Source organism: Lampetra fluviatilis, chromosome 19 (assembly GCF_964198595.1).
Source record: "Lampetra fluviatilis chromosome 19, kcLamFluv1.1, whole genome shotgun sequence".
Lineage (NCBI taxonomy): Eukaryota > Metazoa > Chordata > Hyperoartia > Petromyzontiformes > Petromyzontidae > Lampetra > Lampetra fluviatilis.
The window spans coordinates 8,648,086-8,665,662 of record NC_136293.1 but is presented as its reverse complement, the minus strand read 5'-3'; the positions used below and the strand labels follow the sequence as shown (position 1 = coordinate 8,665,662).

Genomic DNA, 17,577 nt, shown 5'->3' with positions numbered 1-17,577 from the left:
GCGCTCTACGAACCCGTCCACCCGAGTTCGATTCCCGCTCACGGCCAACACCAGTGACGATTATCTGAACCGGTCTTGGACCTCCCCTGGGTCGACTCGGCCTCAAATAAGTACCTGGTGGCCACTCGGGAGACAAAGGCGATCGGGGCGTGATGCTGGCCACCCATCATAGGTGCTACTCGCTAACAACACTTGCCCCAAGAGTCTGTTAAGGCTATACGGGGGGGGGGGGAGGGGGCTTTGTCTTTGTGTGTATGCGCGCGCGTGGGCGAGTGTGCGTGTGTTGTTGGCGATAACGCGCGCGTGAGCTGCGATTGAGAATGCCTGCAGAAGCTGGTCAGCGTTGGCTACAATTTTCCCCAGGATGTAAACGTGACGTCAAACCGAAGTAACATTTGCTTGAACTTAACTGTCGCACGCCATCCTTAACATTGCTAACTTGACTCAGGTATGCGGGCCTAAGTAGGGGGATTTTTTTGTTTTGTTTAAATGTAGTTTATTATATTTCGCCGTCCTTAGTAGAGGCGCGCGGGCATGCAGTCGCTCATTCACGGCACGAACCGCGTGTATTGGAGAGCACATTTCTTTCGGACTGACTTTTTGTGTTTAGTTTGCTTGTCGGCTGGCGACGTAAGACGTTCGACATGCATACAAACGGAGGCGAGTTGAGTTCATTGTTCTGTTTATTGACCAGGCTGACAACTCAAAAGTGACCAGCTATGAGTCGCAAGAGCGACTGACCTGGGGTTCACCAAACGGACAAAAGGAAAACGAAAGAAAATAAAGTATTGAAGTTACAGCAATGAAGCAACTCAGGTGGTGAGATGTTAACTCCCTCGCCTGGTATACGGGAGGTAGTGGGTGGGTGGTTCGATCCCCGACCCTGGCGCCTGCTGCTGTATTTTTGGAGTTTGCGTGTCTCTCTCTCTTTTCCCATGGTCGCGTGGATTTTTCTCCGGGTCCTCCGGCTTTTCCCCCCTTCCACGTTGAGAATCAACATCACGCGTTTAAAGAGTCGAGTATTTGGCTGCTTTACATTTCAACACGGTGACAAGCCACTGTGTAGCTCAGTGGTGCTTACCTGTTCAAATAATTAAAAAAAATAGTAAAAAAAAAATAGGGTCACGGGTGAAAAGATAACAGTTTCGTTCGCAACGGCGGAGTGGCAGCCAAGGGAGAGAATGGAAACGCTCCCGAGAGCACGTCCGTCGAGGAGATGGAGCGATGAGGTCAGCTCGGTGGATTGTTGCGTCGCAGGAGAGCGAGTTGATGGCGGCGGCTCGGGAAGGTCTTCATCGCACGGTGGAACGGACCGCGGCTGGATCGTGAAGCGCGCGAACGTCACTCGGCGTGTGCTGTGGACAGGCATCGAAAGTCTCGCTGGGTCTTGTCTGGGTCACTGGCAAACTGGAGCGGGAACGTGACCGGCAGCCGCAGCCGAGGAAGGAAGGGGGGGGGGGTTATACTGGATGTGGTGTGCCGTCGCCGACCCGGAGCAGCCCCGGGGTGAAATGAATGGCTGCGCACAAGCGCGCGTGACGATTTTGGTGCGAGTTTTAAAAGGGTTGACAGTCTTAATTGTATTGTTTACAGCGACAGTAACGATCGCTTGCGTAAACATTTCTGGGATTGAGTTTATGTGCAGGTCAGGGTTGACTTAGGTCAACATCAGCAGCAGGATCACCGTGTGATGAGCAGCAGCTGAAGCATCATCAGCATCTTCGTCATCTCTCCCTCGACTCGATGTCCTCCTCTCCTCCACTCTCCTCTTCTCCATCCACATCCTCCCGTTCCTCTCCTTCCTCTCCCCTCGCCCCTTTCTTCCTGCACTCCTCAGACCTCCTCCTCCTCCCTCTCGTCCCTCCTCCCGTATCCCCTCTCCTCCCTTCTGCGTCCTCTCTCCTCCTCCTCCCTTCTCCTCCCCTCCGCTATTTACACCGCACATTTCCGCTGCTGGCCGCCGAGGGTTTTTGGCACCGACGGGGGGAGGGGGGTTAGAGGAGGGGGTGGGGGGAGGAGGCAGTGGGGGGGAGGGGGTTGGAGGAGGGGGGAGGAGGCAGTGGGGGGGGGGGTTGGAGGAGGGGGTGGGGGGAGGAGGCAGTGGAGGGGGATGGGGTTGGAGGAGGCAATGGGGGGGGGGGGGGGTCCGTACTGAGCGTAAAAGTGTGCAGTGCAAGTAGTGCCTCTCACTTCTGCTGCGGGCGAGACCTGTGGAGACATCGCCACAACACCGGTCCCATCACCACCACCACCACATCATCACCGGTCCCGTCATCACCACCACCAAATCATCACCGGTGCCATCACCACCACCACCACATCATCACCGGTGCCACCACCACCACCACCACCACATCATCACCGGTGCCATCACCACCACCACATCATCACCGGTCCCATCACCACCACCACATCATCACCGGTCCCATCATCACCACCACCACATCATCACCGGTCCCATCATCACCATCACCACCACATCACCGGTCCCATAATCACCACCACATCACCGGTCCCATTATCACCACCACATACCCGGTCTCATCATCACCACCACATTACCGGTCCCATCATCATCCCCAACACCACCACATCATCATCTGCATCATCGCATCACCGGTGCCATCATCATCATCATCGACCACATCGACAATACCGGCCACCACATCACGAGCCTCCCAGCTGTTCGCTATCTCTCTCCCGGAGCCTCTCCTCTCTCTCCTCGAGTCTCCTGCGGCGCTTCATGGCGGAGACTCGCCGGTGAGAGAAGCCCCAGACGCGACTGAGCACCGCGAATTCCTCTCGCGTCGATCCGACTCCACCAAGGTGACCTCGCCGCCGGACGTCGAGCCATGCGGATTCTCATCCTCGTAGCTCTGCCTGCACCATCGCGCCGCTGCTGTCTTCCATCATCATTACCATCATCACCATCATCACCACCGCCGTCGTCGTCATCATCACCGCTGCCACTGCCATCGTCATCGTGGGAACTAGCAGGGTCAGGCATGAGGTCAGCTCACTGAGAGCCACGGCGACTCCTTTGAAGACGGCTCAGATGATCATGAAGCGGAGGCTGCTGATGATGATGATGGTGGTGGTGGTCCTCATGGGACCGTGGTCTCTTCCCTGCACCTCGGCTCTGCCTCGCCCCGGAGTGTCAAGGGTTCAGGTTCGATCGGACCCCGCGACGGGAGGAGTGAGCGACACGCGTGGTGGTTACGAGGTGAGTGTGTGTTTCTGTGTGTGTGTGTGTTGTGTGTACTGCTGTTGTTGGGGAGGGGGGCGGTTGTGTTGTAGTCAGCGCAGTGCGCTACGAACCCCGCCGTCCAGGTTCGATTCCGGCTAAGATCAGCGGTAATCATCTGAACGGGTGTTGGGCCTCTCCTAGATCAACTGAGCCTCAAATGAGTTCCTGGTGCGATGTGTCAAACATCGTCGTCGATGAGACAAAGGCGGCGGGCAGCAGTGCTGGCCACACTGCCGCCTCGTGTCTCCGTACCATAGGTGGTGCTCGCTAACAACGCTTGCCCCAACAACACTTGCCAGTTCAAGCTATAGGGAGGATCTTTGTCGTGTGCATGTACCACTGTGTCAATGTGTGTGCGTTACTTCGCGTGTTAATGTGCGTGTGTCCCAGCGTGAGTGTGATACTAAAGTGCGTCAGTGTGTGTGTGCCATTGTCCCAGCGTGAGTGTGATACTAAAGTGTGTCAGTGTGTGTGTGCCATTGTCCTAAAACAACCCCCTACCTCATCGTTGGTGCCGGACGGTAACGCTGTGGTGAGCAGTGCCATGTGGGGAGGGCAAATTTCGATTGGCCATTCCCCTCATGCCGTTTGTAGCCACCACATCGGCCAAATGGGGCTCTGGACGGGTGCGAGGGGCTGCTAACCCCTTCACCTTCAATCCAAGTGCCACTAAACCACGAAATAACACTCTAATTAAGCTCGTGCCGGAGGCCCCGGGGGGACAGGCATCCATGACGTCTCCTGGCCAAACTCCATTTGGCAGAGCCAGGAGATTGAATCATTACCCTCGGGGTTCCTCCAGAAACAGCTAAAAGTCACTGCGGGTGGCCACGTGGAATGTTCGAATGCTCACTGTGGAGGAGAGGCTGCCACTCCTCTGTCGGGAGCTGGACCGGTACTGCCTGGATCTCTGTGGTATTCAGGAGGTCCGGTGGACCGGCTCTGGCTCCTGCCACCATGAGGAGTGGACAGTCCTCTACTCAGGGCAGGAGATTGCCAAACAACAGGGAGTGACTCTTCTTCGGAACAAAATAATGAAGGGGGCGTGGGAGCGTGGCAGTGAGGTGTTGGAAGCTGTAAGCCCCAGGCTACTTTGGGCTCGCCTTCCCATAAAACAGAGGTGAGGAGTGGTGGTCGTGGATACTTATGCCCCCACCGAAGACGAACATCCGTGGAGGGATGCAGGCAAGGCAGATGAGTCAGATGCCATCTATGACCTCCTGTCACAGGTTCTAGCTAAAGTGGCCACTCAGGATAGAGTCATCTTGTTGGGTGACTTTAATGCCCGAGTTGCCCATGATGCTGGCACCTGGTCTGGAGTGATTGGAAGGCATGGGCCAGATCAGCTCAATAATGGCAGGAGGCTGCTAGATTTTTGTGCAGCCCATGAGTTTGTAATTACCAACATGCTCTTCCGGCATCGGCGCATCCACACAACATCATGGATGCATTCCGGGTCCAAGCAAGAACATCTGCTGGACTACATAGTGACAGAACAGCGGATGTGGACCCATGTCCTTGACACCAGGACCTACCGTGGAGCTGATCTGCCCACTGACCATCGACTTGTCATCTGTAAGATGCGCCTGCCATTCTTCCACTCCAGTGGTGGGTGTACACCCAGGACCCCATTCAAACCCATAGTGGCCTGGTTTCAGCTAGCTGATGAAAGTTGCAAGCGAGAAATTCATCATCGCTTGCGGCTCGAGTTATCATCGTCCCCCACTCCTCCTGATGTCGAGGGAAATGGACGAGGTTCAGGACTGTGGTTCAAGCAGCTGCAATGGCTGCTTTGAGTACACGGTCCAGACCTCCCCAGTGACCCTGGCTGACAGAGGTGTTCAGGCTGACTGGAAAAAGTGACAGGCCGACTTTCATCGTCTACAGAATTCCACGTCAGAAAATGAGGAGGCTTACTGCAGACTTCACTCGGAGGTTCGGAGAGCCGTGAGGCGCTGCAAGGATGGGTAGTGGTCGCAGGGTGCTGAGGAGATGGAATTTGCCTCAGTAACTCGCGATCACAAATCGCTCTTTAATTCCATAAAAAAGTAACCTGCAGCGCCACACCTCTTACCATCATTAGGTGGAAAGAACGGTGATCCAATCTCTGACCCCCAGGAACAGGTTTGCAGATTTGCTGAGCATTTATGTGAGGTCCTGCGGGAGGGGAAATCCCTCAGCCTGGAAAACATCGTGGGGCAAAGTGGGGATAACCCTACTGAGGCTGGAAGAAGAAGTCACCCCCTGTGAGTGGCTGGCTGAGGTGCCATCTGTTGAGGAAGTAATGATGGCGATCCAGAGTCTGAGACCAGGAAAGGCACCATGCAGAGATGATCTCCCAAGCGAAATGCTGAGGGAGGGTGGCGTTTGTGCACAGACTGCCCTACATGACACCATAACAACAGTCTGGACCACTGGATGGGTTCCGCAGGATTAGAAGGATGTCCTGGTGGCCCCCCTCTTTAAGAAGGGGGACCGCACAGACTGTAACAACTATAAGAGCATCTAACTCCTCAGTGTGCCGGGAAAGGTCCTGGAAAAGATTATTCAACATCGCCTTGCTAGGCACGCTGAGGAGAGGCTTTCGGAGCCTCAATGCGGTTTCATGAAAGGGCGGTCCTGCACAGATGCCATGTTTTCTGTCCGTCTGCTACAGCAGATGTGTAGGGAATTTCAACAAGACTTACATCTCTGCTTTATTAACCTGGTCAAGGCCTATGATACCATCAGTAGGCCTGGGCTCTGGGTTGTTCTTCGTGCTGTCGGAGTCCCTGACCCTCTGCTCACGATCATTAAGGACCTTCATGATGGTGAGCGGGCCCGGGTAAAACTACGTGGCTGGGAGTCGGAGCCATTCCATGTTCACCTTGGTGTGCGACAGGGATGTCCTCTGGCTCCCACATTATTTAACATCTATTTCGACCACGTAGTTCGTGAAGCCTTTGATGGCTGTACCAGAGGAATTTCCATCTCGTACAGAGACAATGGGAGGCTGATCGATGCTCGGGGGTGGTCAAGGGATGGCTCCCTATTGGTAAACCATGTTACGTATGCTGATCATCTGGTAATTGCTGCTCACTCAGAGGGGGAGTTGCAGGCGTTGCTGCTGAACTGGAGCATGCCACTAAGAGGTGGGGCCTTACCATCAGCCCCACCAAAACTAAGCACCTGCCTGGGTATTTTGTACCATCGGACACTCTACCCCCACAACTCCCAATTGGTATTGGGGTAGTTGTGGAGAGAGTGGGGAGTTTTCCATATCTGGGCAATGTGCTCATGACCGGCTCCGGTTTGACATCAGAGGTCTCACTCCGAATCAGTCGAGCGGCATTATCTTTTCATTGGTTGCGTGACGCTGTGTGGAAGATACCTGGTCTGTCGCTCCACACGAAGCTTCAGGTCTTCTCGGACCCATTCATGCCCTCCCTTATCTACGCTTGCGAAACGTGGACCGCCCCTAATGGAACATCTTCACCAGTTAAAAACATTTAGGCTGGCCTGCCTACGATCCATCCTGGGTTTAACCAGGCTGGCTTGTGTGAGGAGCTCACATATCCTTGAAGGACCTGGACAAAGTCCCATCGGTGAGCTCCTCCGGCAGGCAAGGCTGCGTTGGCTGGGTCATGTAGCCCGCATGCCCAGCCACCGCATGCCTAAACAGCTTTTGTTCGGCTGGATAGAGGGAGCTAAATGGGCGCGGCACGGGCTAGAGAAGAGATGGAGTGATGTAGCACAGGAGGACGTGGAGCTAAGTGGACTTGTCGATAACTGGTACCAGCCATGTCAAGATCGGCCTCTGTGGAGGAGGCTCGTGAAGGACGCTACTGGGCAGTTGGAGGCAGTCGCCCTCCAACAACAACGGAGGGCGGAGGAAAGACGCTCACAACAACGAGCGGAGCGCCGGGTGGCTAAAGCACAGCAAGTTGGCACAGTAGGGGGCACAGGTGGTGCATCAGCAGTCGACCCGTGGCACCTGCTGGGTCTGCCCCGTGACCTCCTATCAGCAGGCGTTCGACACTTCACGTGGCCTTTAACGTGCACCTAGCCTGGCACAAGCGCCGTGGTGACGTCACCGCCACTTAATGGCGAATGGCGCTTGTTGTTGTTGTTGCAAGTATCCCAGCGTGAGTGGGATAACAAAGTGTGTTAGTAGGTGTGCACCCGTGATGATGATGTGGGTACCCGTGTTGATGTGCACAGGGTGTGTCTATGATGATGATGATGTGGGTACCGTGTTGATGTGTACAGGGGGTGTGTGTGATGATGATGATGAGGGTACCCGTGTTAATGTGCACAGGGGGTGTGTGTGATGATGATGATGATGTGGGTACCCGTGTTGATGTGCACAGGGGTGTGTGTGTGATGATGATGTGCACAGGGGGTGTCTGTGATGATGATGATGTGCACAGGGCGTGTCTATGAGTTCACAACCCTCGCCGTGGAGCCTCGTTCGCTGTCGCCTCAAGCGCTCGGGGACTCCGGCCACGTTCAACATTAACTGGGAGAGTGCGTGAACATCATCATCATCACGATCATCATCATCACGAGCATCATCATTATCATGGGCATCATCATCAAGGCCATCATCATCGCGGGCATCATCATCACCATCATTATCATGGGCATCATCATCAAGGCCATCATCATCGCGGGCATCATCATCACCATCATAATCACGGGCATCACCATCATCCAGGGCATCATCATCACGATCATCCTCATCACGGGCATCTTCGTCATCATCACCATGGGCATCATCAATTATGATGAGGCTGCTGCTGCTATTGTTGCTATTGCTGCTGCTGTTGCTATTGCTGCTGCTGTTTATACTGCTGCTGTTGATGCTGCTGCTGCTGTTGATGCTGCTGCTGCTGCTATTGCTGCTGCTGCTATTGCTGCTGCTGCTATTGCTGCTGCTGATATTGCTGCTGCTGATATTGCTGCTGCTGATATTGCTGCTGCTGTTGCTGCTGCTGCTGTTGATACTGCTGCTGCTGCTGCTGCTGTTGATGCTGCTGCTGTTGATGCTGCTGCTGCTGTTGGTGCTGCTGCTATTGCTGCTGCTGTTGATGCTGCTGATGTTGTTGATGATGCTGCTGCTGTTGATGCTGCTGCTGCTGTTGGTGCTGCTGCTGCTATTGCTGCTGCTGTTGATGCTGCTGCTGTTGTTGTTGATGCTGCTGCTGTTGGTGCTGTAGGTGCTGCCGCTGTTGATGCTGTTGCAACTGCTAACGATATTAATGAAGGTGTCACTCGTCCCAAACCTCCGCCTCCCCTCCCTCTCCCTCCCCCCCGCCCCGCCTGCCCCCCACGTCTTCCTCAAGGCATCGACCGCGAGTGGCACAAGACGCGCTGCGTGCCGCGCGAGGTGTGCGTCGACGTGGCGCGCGAGCGCGCGGGCGAGAGGGCGGCCCCCGGGGCGGCGTGGGGCAGCGGCTGGGGCCCCGGGGGCGCGGACGCCGAGGGTGGGGGCTCCGGCAGCGCCTCGTTCTTCAAGCCGCCCTGCGTGGCGCTGCATCGCTGCGGCGGCTGCTGCAACTCGGAGGGGCTGCAGTGCGTGAACACGAGCTACGAGTACATCAGCAAGACGGTTCGCGCAGCCATGCCACGGTTCAAAAACGAACTTTGTGTTGTTGTTGTTGTTGCTTTTAGTTTGTTGTGCTTCATCCCACCCACCGGCGCAACTCACCGCCGCACCTCCGACGATGCACGTGTTGGCTACGTACGGTGCGGAGGAAGTTCGACTGTCACTACGAGTCGTGGTTACCACCACTGCTACGGTCATCATCGCCATCATCAGCGGTGTTGTGGTCATCACGATCGGCAACAATAACAACAACAGCACTCAACACATTCGTCAATAGCATTGCGGCCTGAGCAAGAAAACAATTTACGACGTTTTGGACAATGGTCCTTCTTCATAGCACGTTTTGTTTACCTGCTCACGAAGGGCAGTTGTCCGAAACGTCGCGTTTTTTTGTCATCATTGTCATCGTCGCTATCGGTTCAATCGCCGACTCCCATGGGAGCTCGCTCGCTCTTCCTTCTCCTGCGGCTCCTGCGAGTCTGGAATTCCCTGCCTCGTGACCTTTCGGCATGTCGATGCCTTCCTTGTCTGTGCTTAAGTCTGATACGACAACAACAACGACGACGACGACGTGTAGTCTACAACTCTTACCCACTCTGGCCTCTCTCTACGTGCTGTGAAGAAGGGGTCATTGCCCGAAACGTCACCCGTTTAGATATATATATTTTTCAAAGGCCAAGCAGTGTTATTGACAGGCATGTTGAGTGTTGTACACGTTGGCCTGAGCCAGAGGTCGCAAACGGGTTTTGATTCCTTACCCGTACCCGGCCGCACCAGGGTCGCAAACGGGTACCCGTACCCGGCCGGGTACGGGTAGCCGGGTATCGGGTAGGGTACGGGTATCGGGTACCCAGTTGCGACCTCTGGCCTGAGCACCTCACCCTTCTCCTCCGTGCGTTCAAGCCCAGAGTCCTCGCTCCCTCAACAAGCCCTCGGCGTCTTTTAGATTCGTCCGATTACGCTGCAGAATGTCAACGGGCACGTTGCGTTTTGTCCGTGACTCGTGCACTCAGCTGCTTCACTCACAGAGCTACTTACTCAATGACACCCTCGCTGACATACTTTAGTGCCACGCTCACGCTGGGAACACTGGCACACTCACTGACACTCTTAGTGTCACGCGGGGACACTGGCACACACACACGCTGACAGACTTTAGTATCACACTCACGCTGGGAGACTGGCACACACACACACACACTGACACACTTTAGAATCACACTCACACTGGGAGACTGGCACACACACACACACACGCTGACACACTTTGAGTATCACGTTTTTAGGTGAAGTTTTTTTTGGTTAAGTTAATCTGTCTTGGAGTTGTGGGGGCATTTAGGAGGCCATGCGAGTTGACAATATCGTGGTGGTCGCGTATCACCGACACGGCCACCTTCGTCACCATGGCTATCTTTGCATTGATTTATCATCGGAGTCATAATGATTATCATTGTTATTGATATCATCATCATCGTCGTCGTTATCACTGTCATGGTCATCGTCCTGATGAGCATAAAGTTGGTGACGTTTCGGGCAATGGCCCTTCTTCATTGTACATAGAGAGGCCAGATAGGTAGGGCGGATGACAGACGATGTGTGTGTCTGTAGGGATGTGTGTGTGTGTATGTGTGTATCTTTAGGGATGTGTGTGTGTCTGTAGGGATCTATGTATGTGTGTGTCTGTAGGGATCTGTGAGTGTGTCTATAGGGATGTGTGTGTCTATAGGGATGTGTGTGTGTATGTGTGTGTCTGTAGGGATCTGTGTGTGTGTCTATAGGGATGTGTGTGTGTCTGTAGGGATCTGTGTGTGTGTCTGTAGGGATCTATGTGTGTGTATATAGGAATCTGTATGTGTGTCTCTAGGGATGTATGTGTCTGTAGAGATGTGTGTATATTTAGGGATCTGTATGTGTGTCTATAAGGATCTCTGTGTCTTTAAGGATGTGTGTGTGTCCATAGGGATGTGTATGTGTGTCTTTAAGAATATCTGTGTCTTTCGGGATGTGTGTGTGTGTGTGTCTATAAGGATATGTGTATGTATATAGGGATGTGTGTGCGTCTTTTAGGGATCTGTGTATGTTTAGGGATCTATGGGTGTCTATAAGGACATGTGTCTTGCAGGATGTGTGTGTGTCTATAGGGATGTGTGTGTCTATAAGAATTTGTGTGTTTATAAGGATCTATGTGCCTATAGAGAACTGTGTGTGTCTATCGGGATGGGGGGGGGGTGTAGCGGTTAGCGCGCTACGCTACGAACCTAGCGACCCGAGTTCGATTCCTGCTCACAGCCAACATCGGTGACCACTATCTGATGCGGTCCTGGGCCTCCCCTAGGTCGACTCAGTCTCAAATGAGTACCTGGTGCGGTGTGTAAACATCGCCACTGGGGAGACGTTCTGGCCTTCATAGGTGCTCGCTAACAGCACTTGCCCCAACAGTCTGTTCAGGCTATACGGGGGATCTTTGTCTTTGTGTGTCTATAAGGATGTGTGTGTGTCTATAAGGACCTGTGTGTGTCTGTAAGGATGTGTGTTGACACAGTAGGGGACACAGGTGGTGCATCGGCCAGCCATCTCAGTCAGTCGACCCGTGGCATCTGGGTCTGCCCCGTGACCTCCTGCCGGCGGGCGTTCGACGCATCAACGTGCACCTAGCCTGGCACAAGCGCCGTGGTGGCGTCACCGACACTTAGCGGCGAATGGCGGTTGTTGTTGTCAAAAAGGATGTGTGTGTGTGTGTGTCAATAGGGATGTGGGGAGCGATAGTGTAGCGGTTAGCGCGCTGCGCTATGAACCCGGCGACACGGGTTCGATTCCCGCTCACGGCCAACACCCGTGACGATTATCTGAACCGGTCCCGGGCCTCCCCTAGGTCGACTCAGCCTCAAATGAGTACCTGGTGTGGTGTGTAAACATTGCCACTGGGGAGACAAAGGCGGTCGGGCGTGGTGCTGGCCACCCACCCCCTCGTGTACCGTTGCGGCCTTCATAGGTGCTCGCAAACAGCACTTGCCCCTACAGCCTGTTAAGTCTTTACGGGGGATCTTTATCTTTATAGGGATGTGTGTGTGTGTGTCCGTGCAGCTGATCGAGATTTCCGTGAGCTCGGTTCGCCTGGAGGCCGTGACCGTGAGCTTCGTGAACCACACCACGTGCCGCTGCTTGTCACGCGCCGACGCGGCGCGTCACTCCCACGCCATCATCCGCCGCGCCCTCGGGGAGACCCCGGAGAGCGGGTACCTTCGGGGCGCCCCGTGGGGAGAGCGCGCGCGCGCGGTTAGCGTTCGAGATGGGCTTAAAGCCTTCAAGGGACGGTGGAGGTTTAAGGCCAGCTTCGTGGTTAAGGGGTTAGGGTTTATGGGTTTATGGGTTTATGGGTTTCAGGGTTAGGGGGGTCACGTTTTGGGGGTTTGGGATGAGGGTTCGTGTCGGTGTTCGCGCATAATTAGTGGTACGGTTCTACAGTGAGGGCTTAGGGTTCGGGCAAGGAGAGAGGGTTAAGGGATTCAGGATAGGGTTTAGGGTTGGGGTTATGGGCAAGAGTTCGAGCGAGGGCACAGGGCTAGGACCGAGTTAAAGGGGCTAGGGACAGGGCTTGGTTGTCCGAGTTAGAGGTGTTAGGTTTGAGCTGCCTTTACCAAACTCGACCAGCACTTGCGACACCCCATCGATGCGTCATTTCGAGTCGACCAAATCATTTCTATTCGAATCAGACTTCAGTGGGTACACGCTGCACGTTCCTAGTGATTGCTAAAACTGTCACGTGGGCCAGGCGGTTGGGGCGAGCAACCTACGAAGGCCGTCACGGCACACGAGCGAGAGAGTGGTCCAGTACCACGCTCGGCCGCCTTTGTCTCCCCCCGAGTGCTGTTTACGCACCCGCACTCACTTTAAGACCGGTTCAAATTTTCGCCGCTGGTGGGTGAGCGGCAATGTAAAGGCCTTGAAATAAATGAATAAGACACCCCGGTGTCAGCGGCCAGTGACCCTCTTGAAAGAAAGTTTCTTGCGACTCGGCGTGGCTCATCATGGATACACGAGCACGTGACTCGGTCCAGAATTTGCTTGCGCAAACAAACAACAACATCAACTTTTTGGTTCTTTCGGTAAAGTCACGTAGAAGGGAAATAATTAAGTTATTATGTTTTATTTTTATTATTTTATTATTTCCCTTCGACGTGACTTTACCGAAAGAACCAAGAAGATGAATCCCTGCAGTCACGAAAGCTTTAAATCGAAACAACAACAACAACGACATTCGTTTGTTCATTCCGGTCGATCGGATAGAGGTGACCAGAGGAAAAAAGCGGATTGTCTTTTTCCGCGTCTCTCAGCTGCGCGCCCGTGAGGGGAGGCGCCGAGGTCGAATGCGGATCCGGGCACCTGTGGGATGACCTTTCGTGCGCCTGCGTGCCCAGGCTGGAGGCGCTGCTGGCACCACACTTCAGCTATTGGCGTGAGTGTGGGACATCGCCCGTGAAATATCTCACTCGTGAAAAGAAAAACAAAAATACAGGATATGCAAACGAGCAGTCCCTCTCTCTCTCTCCATCCCCCCGCCTGTCACAGCAAGCAGTATCACCATCAGCAATAGTAGCTGCAATATGGGCTGCAGTAGCATCAGCCAGAATAGCAGTAACGTCGTATAATCATCATCAGCAGCAGCAGCAATGGCAGCAGCGTCGTTATCAACTCGGCTTCAGCGTTAACGCAGCATGAGCAACAGCAGCAGCAGCAACGTTTATCTTCATTAAACAGAAGTTGTTGTGGTACTACGTTTGGCACGAATTCTGAGAAAATACTTCAAGATTAGGAGAAAACACGATTGTAAAACAGCAACTTTCATAAGCAAACATTTTACCGTCGTTTTTCAAAAACCGGACGGTGTTTCCCATTGCGGAGGCGTCTTGCCGCCCTCTTTTAATCAAATAAAAAAACATTTGTAAACAATACTGTGGCCCCTCAAGGAGTATATATATAAAGGTGACGTTTCTGGCACGGGCCCTTTTTCATAGCAGACGAGGATTGTAATTTGCAACCTTCCGATCGCGAGCCACTCGCTCTTCTGCTGAGCCACCCAATCGGAAGGAAGGAAAGCGATTCATGAAACCTGGGGGCCCTCCACCTTGAACGATCTTCACCTTTGACCTCGACATTCTCATCGCTGACCTTGACGGTGACCTTAACCGGGTGCACCCCCCCCCCCTTCCCATCCCCTACCCCGCCGCTCCCCCGCAGTTCCGGATCCACCGCTGGCGGCTCCCCCGGCGCGCACGTGCGGCCCGGGTCGCGCGCTCGACGAGGAGTCGTGCGCGTGCGTGTGCCGGCGCGCGTGCCCGCGACGCCGCCGCGGCGCGCGCGGCGCGCACGGAGCGCGCTGCGCATGCGCGTGCTCCGAGACGCGCGAGGGCTGCGCGCGCCGCGGTGGCCGCTTCCACGCCGAGACGTGCAGGTGCGGGGTGGGGGGTGGGGGTGAGCAGGGGGGGTGGGGGATGGGGGTATGGGGGGTGGGGGGTGAGCGGGGGGGGTGGGAGTGAGCAGGGGGGATGGGGGGTGGAAGTGAGCAGGGGGGATGGGGGGTGAGCAGGGGGGATGGGGGGTGGGGGTGAGCAGGGGGGATGGGGGGTGGGGGTGATGGGGGGTGGGGGTGAGCAAGGGGGATGGGGGGTGGTGGTGGGGGTGAGCAGGGGGGGTGGGGGGTGAGTAGGGGGGGTGGGGGTGAGCAGGGGGGATGGGGGGTGAGCAGGGGGGATGGGGGGTGGGGGTGAGCAGGGGGGATGGAGGGTGAGCAGGAGGGATTGGGGGTGAGCAGGGGGATGGGGGGTGGGGGTGGGGGGTGAGCAGAGGGGATGGGGTGATGTGTCTGGGGATGAGCGTCAGATGGAAAAAAGAAAGCCCTGCAGCGAAGAGGATTATGGGTTGGAAGGGCCCTGGAAATATTCTATGAACAAGTTAAGCCATGGGCACAGTAAAGACTAACGTACAGGAGGATACATGAAACGTTCAGATATGTGAACTTAATGAAATGGCAGTTACACCACGCACACATGCTACATTGAGTGCGGGCGGCTAACTGGTCAGACAAGATACGACTGTCGTATATCTCGCTCTCTATGTCTCTCTCCCTCTGTGTCTTCCTCTCGCTGATTCTGCGTGGTCCTGTGCGTGCAGCTGTCTCCGAGCCCCGTGTCCTCGCGTTGTCTGCGTCCCCGGCCACGCCACCCACCCGCGCTCGTGCAGCTGTGTGCCGTGGGGGCGTGGCCTCTGAGCCATGGGAGCCGAGCCTGCTCTCGACTCAGGTCCGGGACCAGACCCAGCCTGGACTAAGATCGAACCTGGACCCAGACCCAGCCTGGACGCAGGTCTGGACCCAGACTCAACATCGACCCTAGACCCAGCTTTGATCTAGACCCGGTCTGAACCCAGACCCAGCCTGGACCCAGACCCTGCCTGGACCCAGTTTGGTCCCAGGGTTGGACGCAGATCATGCTTAGACGCAGATGTAGCCTGGGCTCAGACTCAATTTGGACATAGACCCAAGCTCAATCCGAAACCAAACTCGCCTCAACCCGAACCCGGACCCTAGCCTGACCCAGCCCAAAATATGCACTGTGCACTTTTTTCACAGTGCACCCAAGATGGTGGACACTGGCACGCCCACTCAAACGTAGAGATAGCCACACAATTAAATAGATCGATTGATGTAAATGCAAGTCTTTGCATTTACTCTGGTCCAGGGCCAGTCGTGGTAATTTTACGTTTCTATGGAGGGACCAAGTTTCTGAGATTTAAAAAAGTTTCTGAGATTAAAAAAATGAAAATGCCCGCAATCTTTCGACTCCTCTGCATCAAATGACGCGGCCTCTCTGCGCGGTGCTCCACTTATTGACCGAGGAGGGACGACGACGATGATGATGTTTAAGAAGATGAAGAGGACCATGATGATGATGATCATGACAATGATGATGGTTTGTTTTTATCGAGGTAATTTTGGACCACAATGGACTGTGCATATGAGTATACATGCAAATGAGCCTCGTAGAGACAGAATTAGGCACCTTATCGTGGTGCAAGGGGATGGCCTGAATTCAGACGCTGGTGATGATGAGACTGCAAGAGGCCTCTTTGAAGGAAGTGTCAAATTGGATAACGAGCAGGAAGACCTAAAGCCAAACCCAGACGGTGGTGGTGGTGGTGAGACTGTGAAGAGGGGATCTTGGAGTTCTGGTGTCTGTCAACCTTTGTGGGATCTGGCATGTGGAAAGAAGTGATGGAATTGTGTGGTGGCATCACCGGCATTGTCTGTGATGATCAGCGGCGATTATGCGAACCGATTCTGGGACTCTTCTAGATCGACTCAGCCATCATCACTCGGGAGACAAAGGTGGCTGGGCATGGTTCTTGCCACACACCACCCTCCTCTTGCACCGTGCCGACCTTATTTGGTGCTCCAAAACTCGCAGTGTTCTCAACGATGTCACTTGACTGTCCGCAAACGCTTGCCTCCGAAGTGCTGGATCACAGGCGTGTATCATATGCTACAAATATGTGCGTTTGTTTTCAACTCCTTCAATGACACCTGTTAACCAATCCATATTTTCATGGTGCATGGTGTATTAACTCGTCCAGTCGAGCAATCCCCATGCGTACAATATCATCGTATTTGAGATCAATATTTAACAGAGTAATAATATTACAATTTACAGACATTCGTCAATCCTCTGCTGGATGAAGGCCTCCACCACGCCGTGCCTGTCATGGGGATTCATATTCTTGGGTTTTTTCGGTAAAGTCACGTAGGTAAAAAATTAAAATTAATAAAAGTAAAATAAAAAAATAAAATAAAAATCACGACGTTTCGGAAACGTGATTTTTTATTTTATTTTAATTTTACTTTTATTAATTTAAATTTTTTACCTACGTGACTTTACCGAAAAAACCCAAGCATATGAATCCTTGCAGTCACGAAAGCTTCAAATCTAGAATGTCATGGGGATTGTTTGGCCATACTTCACCACGCTGATCAGTGCGAGTTAGTGAAAGGGGGAGAGGGGGTGGTGTGGGGGCAGGACCGGTTCAGATTTCGCTCGCCACTGACGTTAATCGTGGCCGGGAATCGAACTCGCGTCGGCCGGATTTCAGGACGCGGTGCCCTAACCACTGCGCCACCGTTCCTCCAAATCGTTGCGGCGCAAAAAAAATGCCTTTGAGATTGCGAGTACGTAATACTTCAGGTTTATTGAGATGCCGTATTCTCCCGATTATAAGATACCATTTATTTTGAACAACTGTATTTTTAAAACAAAAGTTGTGGGTGCGTCGTATAATCCGCTCGGTGGTGTGTGATCAGATTTGTGTAACCTTATTGATACCCGACGCAAGTTCGGGATGCCTCTTACTTTCCGGAGCGTTTTATACATCAGAGAATACGGTAATATTTGCTGTCATATGCCATGATCAATGTTGGCGTTTTTTGTTTTGTAAAATATGTTGCTTTCTACGCGTGCATTTTTTTTGTATCTATTGTGTACATAAATATTTATTTACATCCTAAATTCAACATTTGGTGTAAATTAATTGCGAAGCCGCTGGCAACGTGCAGTTGCTAAGGTTTTAAGATTATTGTACGTTTTCTTGTGCCAACGTTATTATAAGAGCTTGGGAAAAGGAGACGAGATGCGTGGGAGGGAATTCTAGAGTCGAGCTGTCTCAGCCAATTCGTTTGTTTTTTTACAGCCGCTTT

The 17,577-nt window shown here is 53.7% G+C and overlaps 1 protein-coding gene across 1 annotated transcript; it reads left to right on the top strand.

Moving 5' to 3' along the window:
• The first annotated feature begins 1,224 nt into the window (after positions 1–1,224).
• Positions 1,225–16,571, top strand: VEGFC (vascular endothelial growth factor C). The gene is made up of 8 exons (XM_078864765.1): positions 1,225–1,229; positions 2,851–3,223; positions 7,657–7,753; positions 8,572–8,837; positions 11,919–12,070; positions 13,169–13,290; positions 14,073–14,286; positions 15,006–16,571. The coding sequence occupies exons 1-8, from the start codon at positions 1,225–1,227 to the stop codon at positions 15,100–15,102; spliced, it is 1,326 nt and encodes a 441-aa protein (XP_078720891.1). The 3' UTR covers positions 15,103–16,571.
• Positions 16,572–17,577: the final 1,006 nt, after the last annotated feature.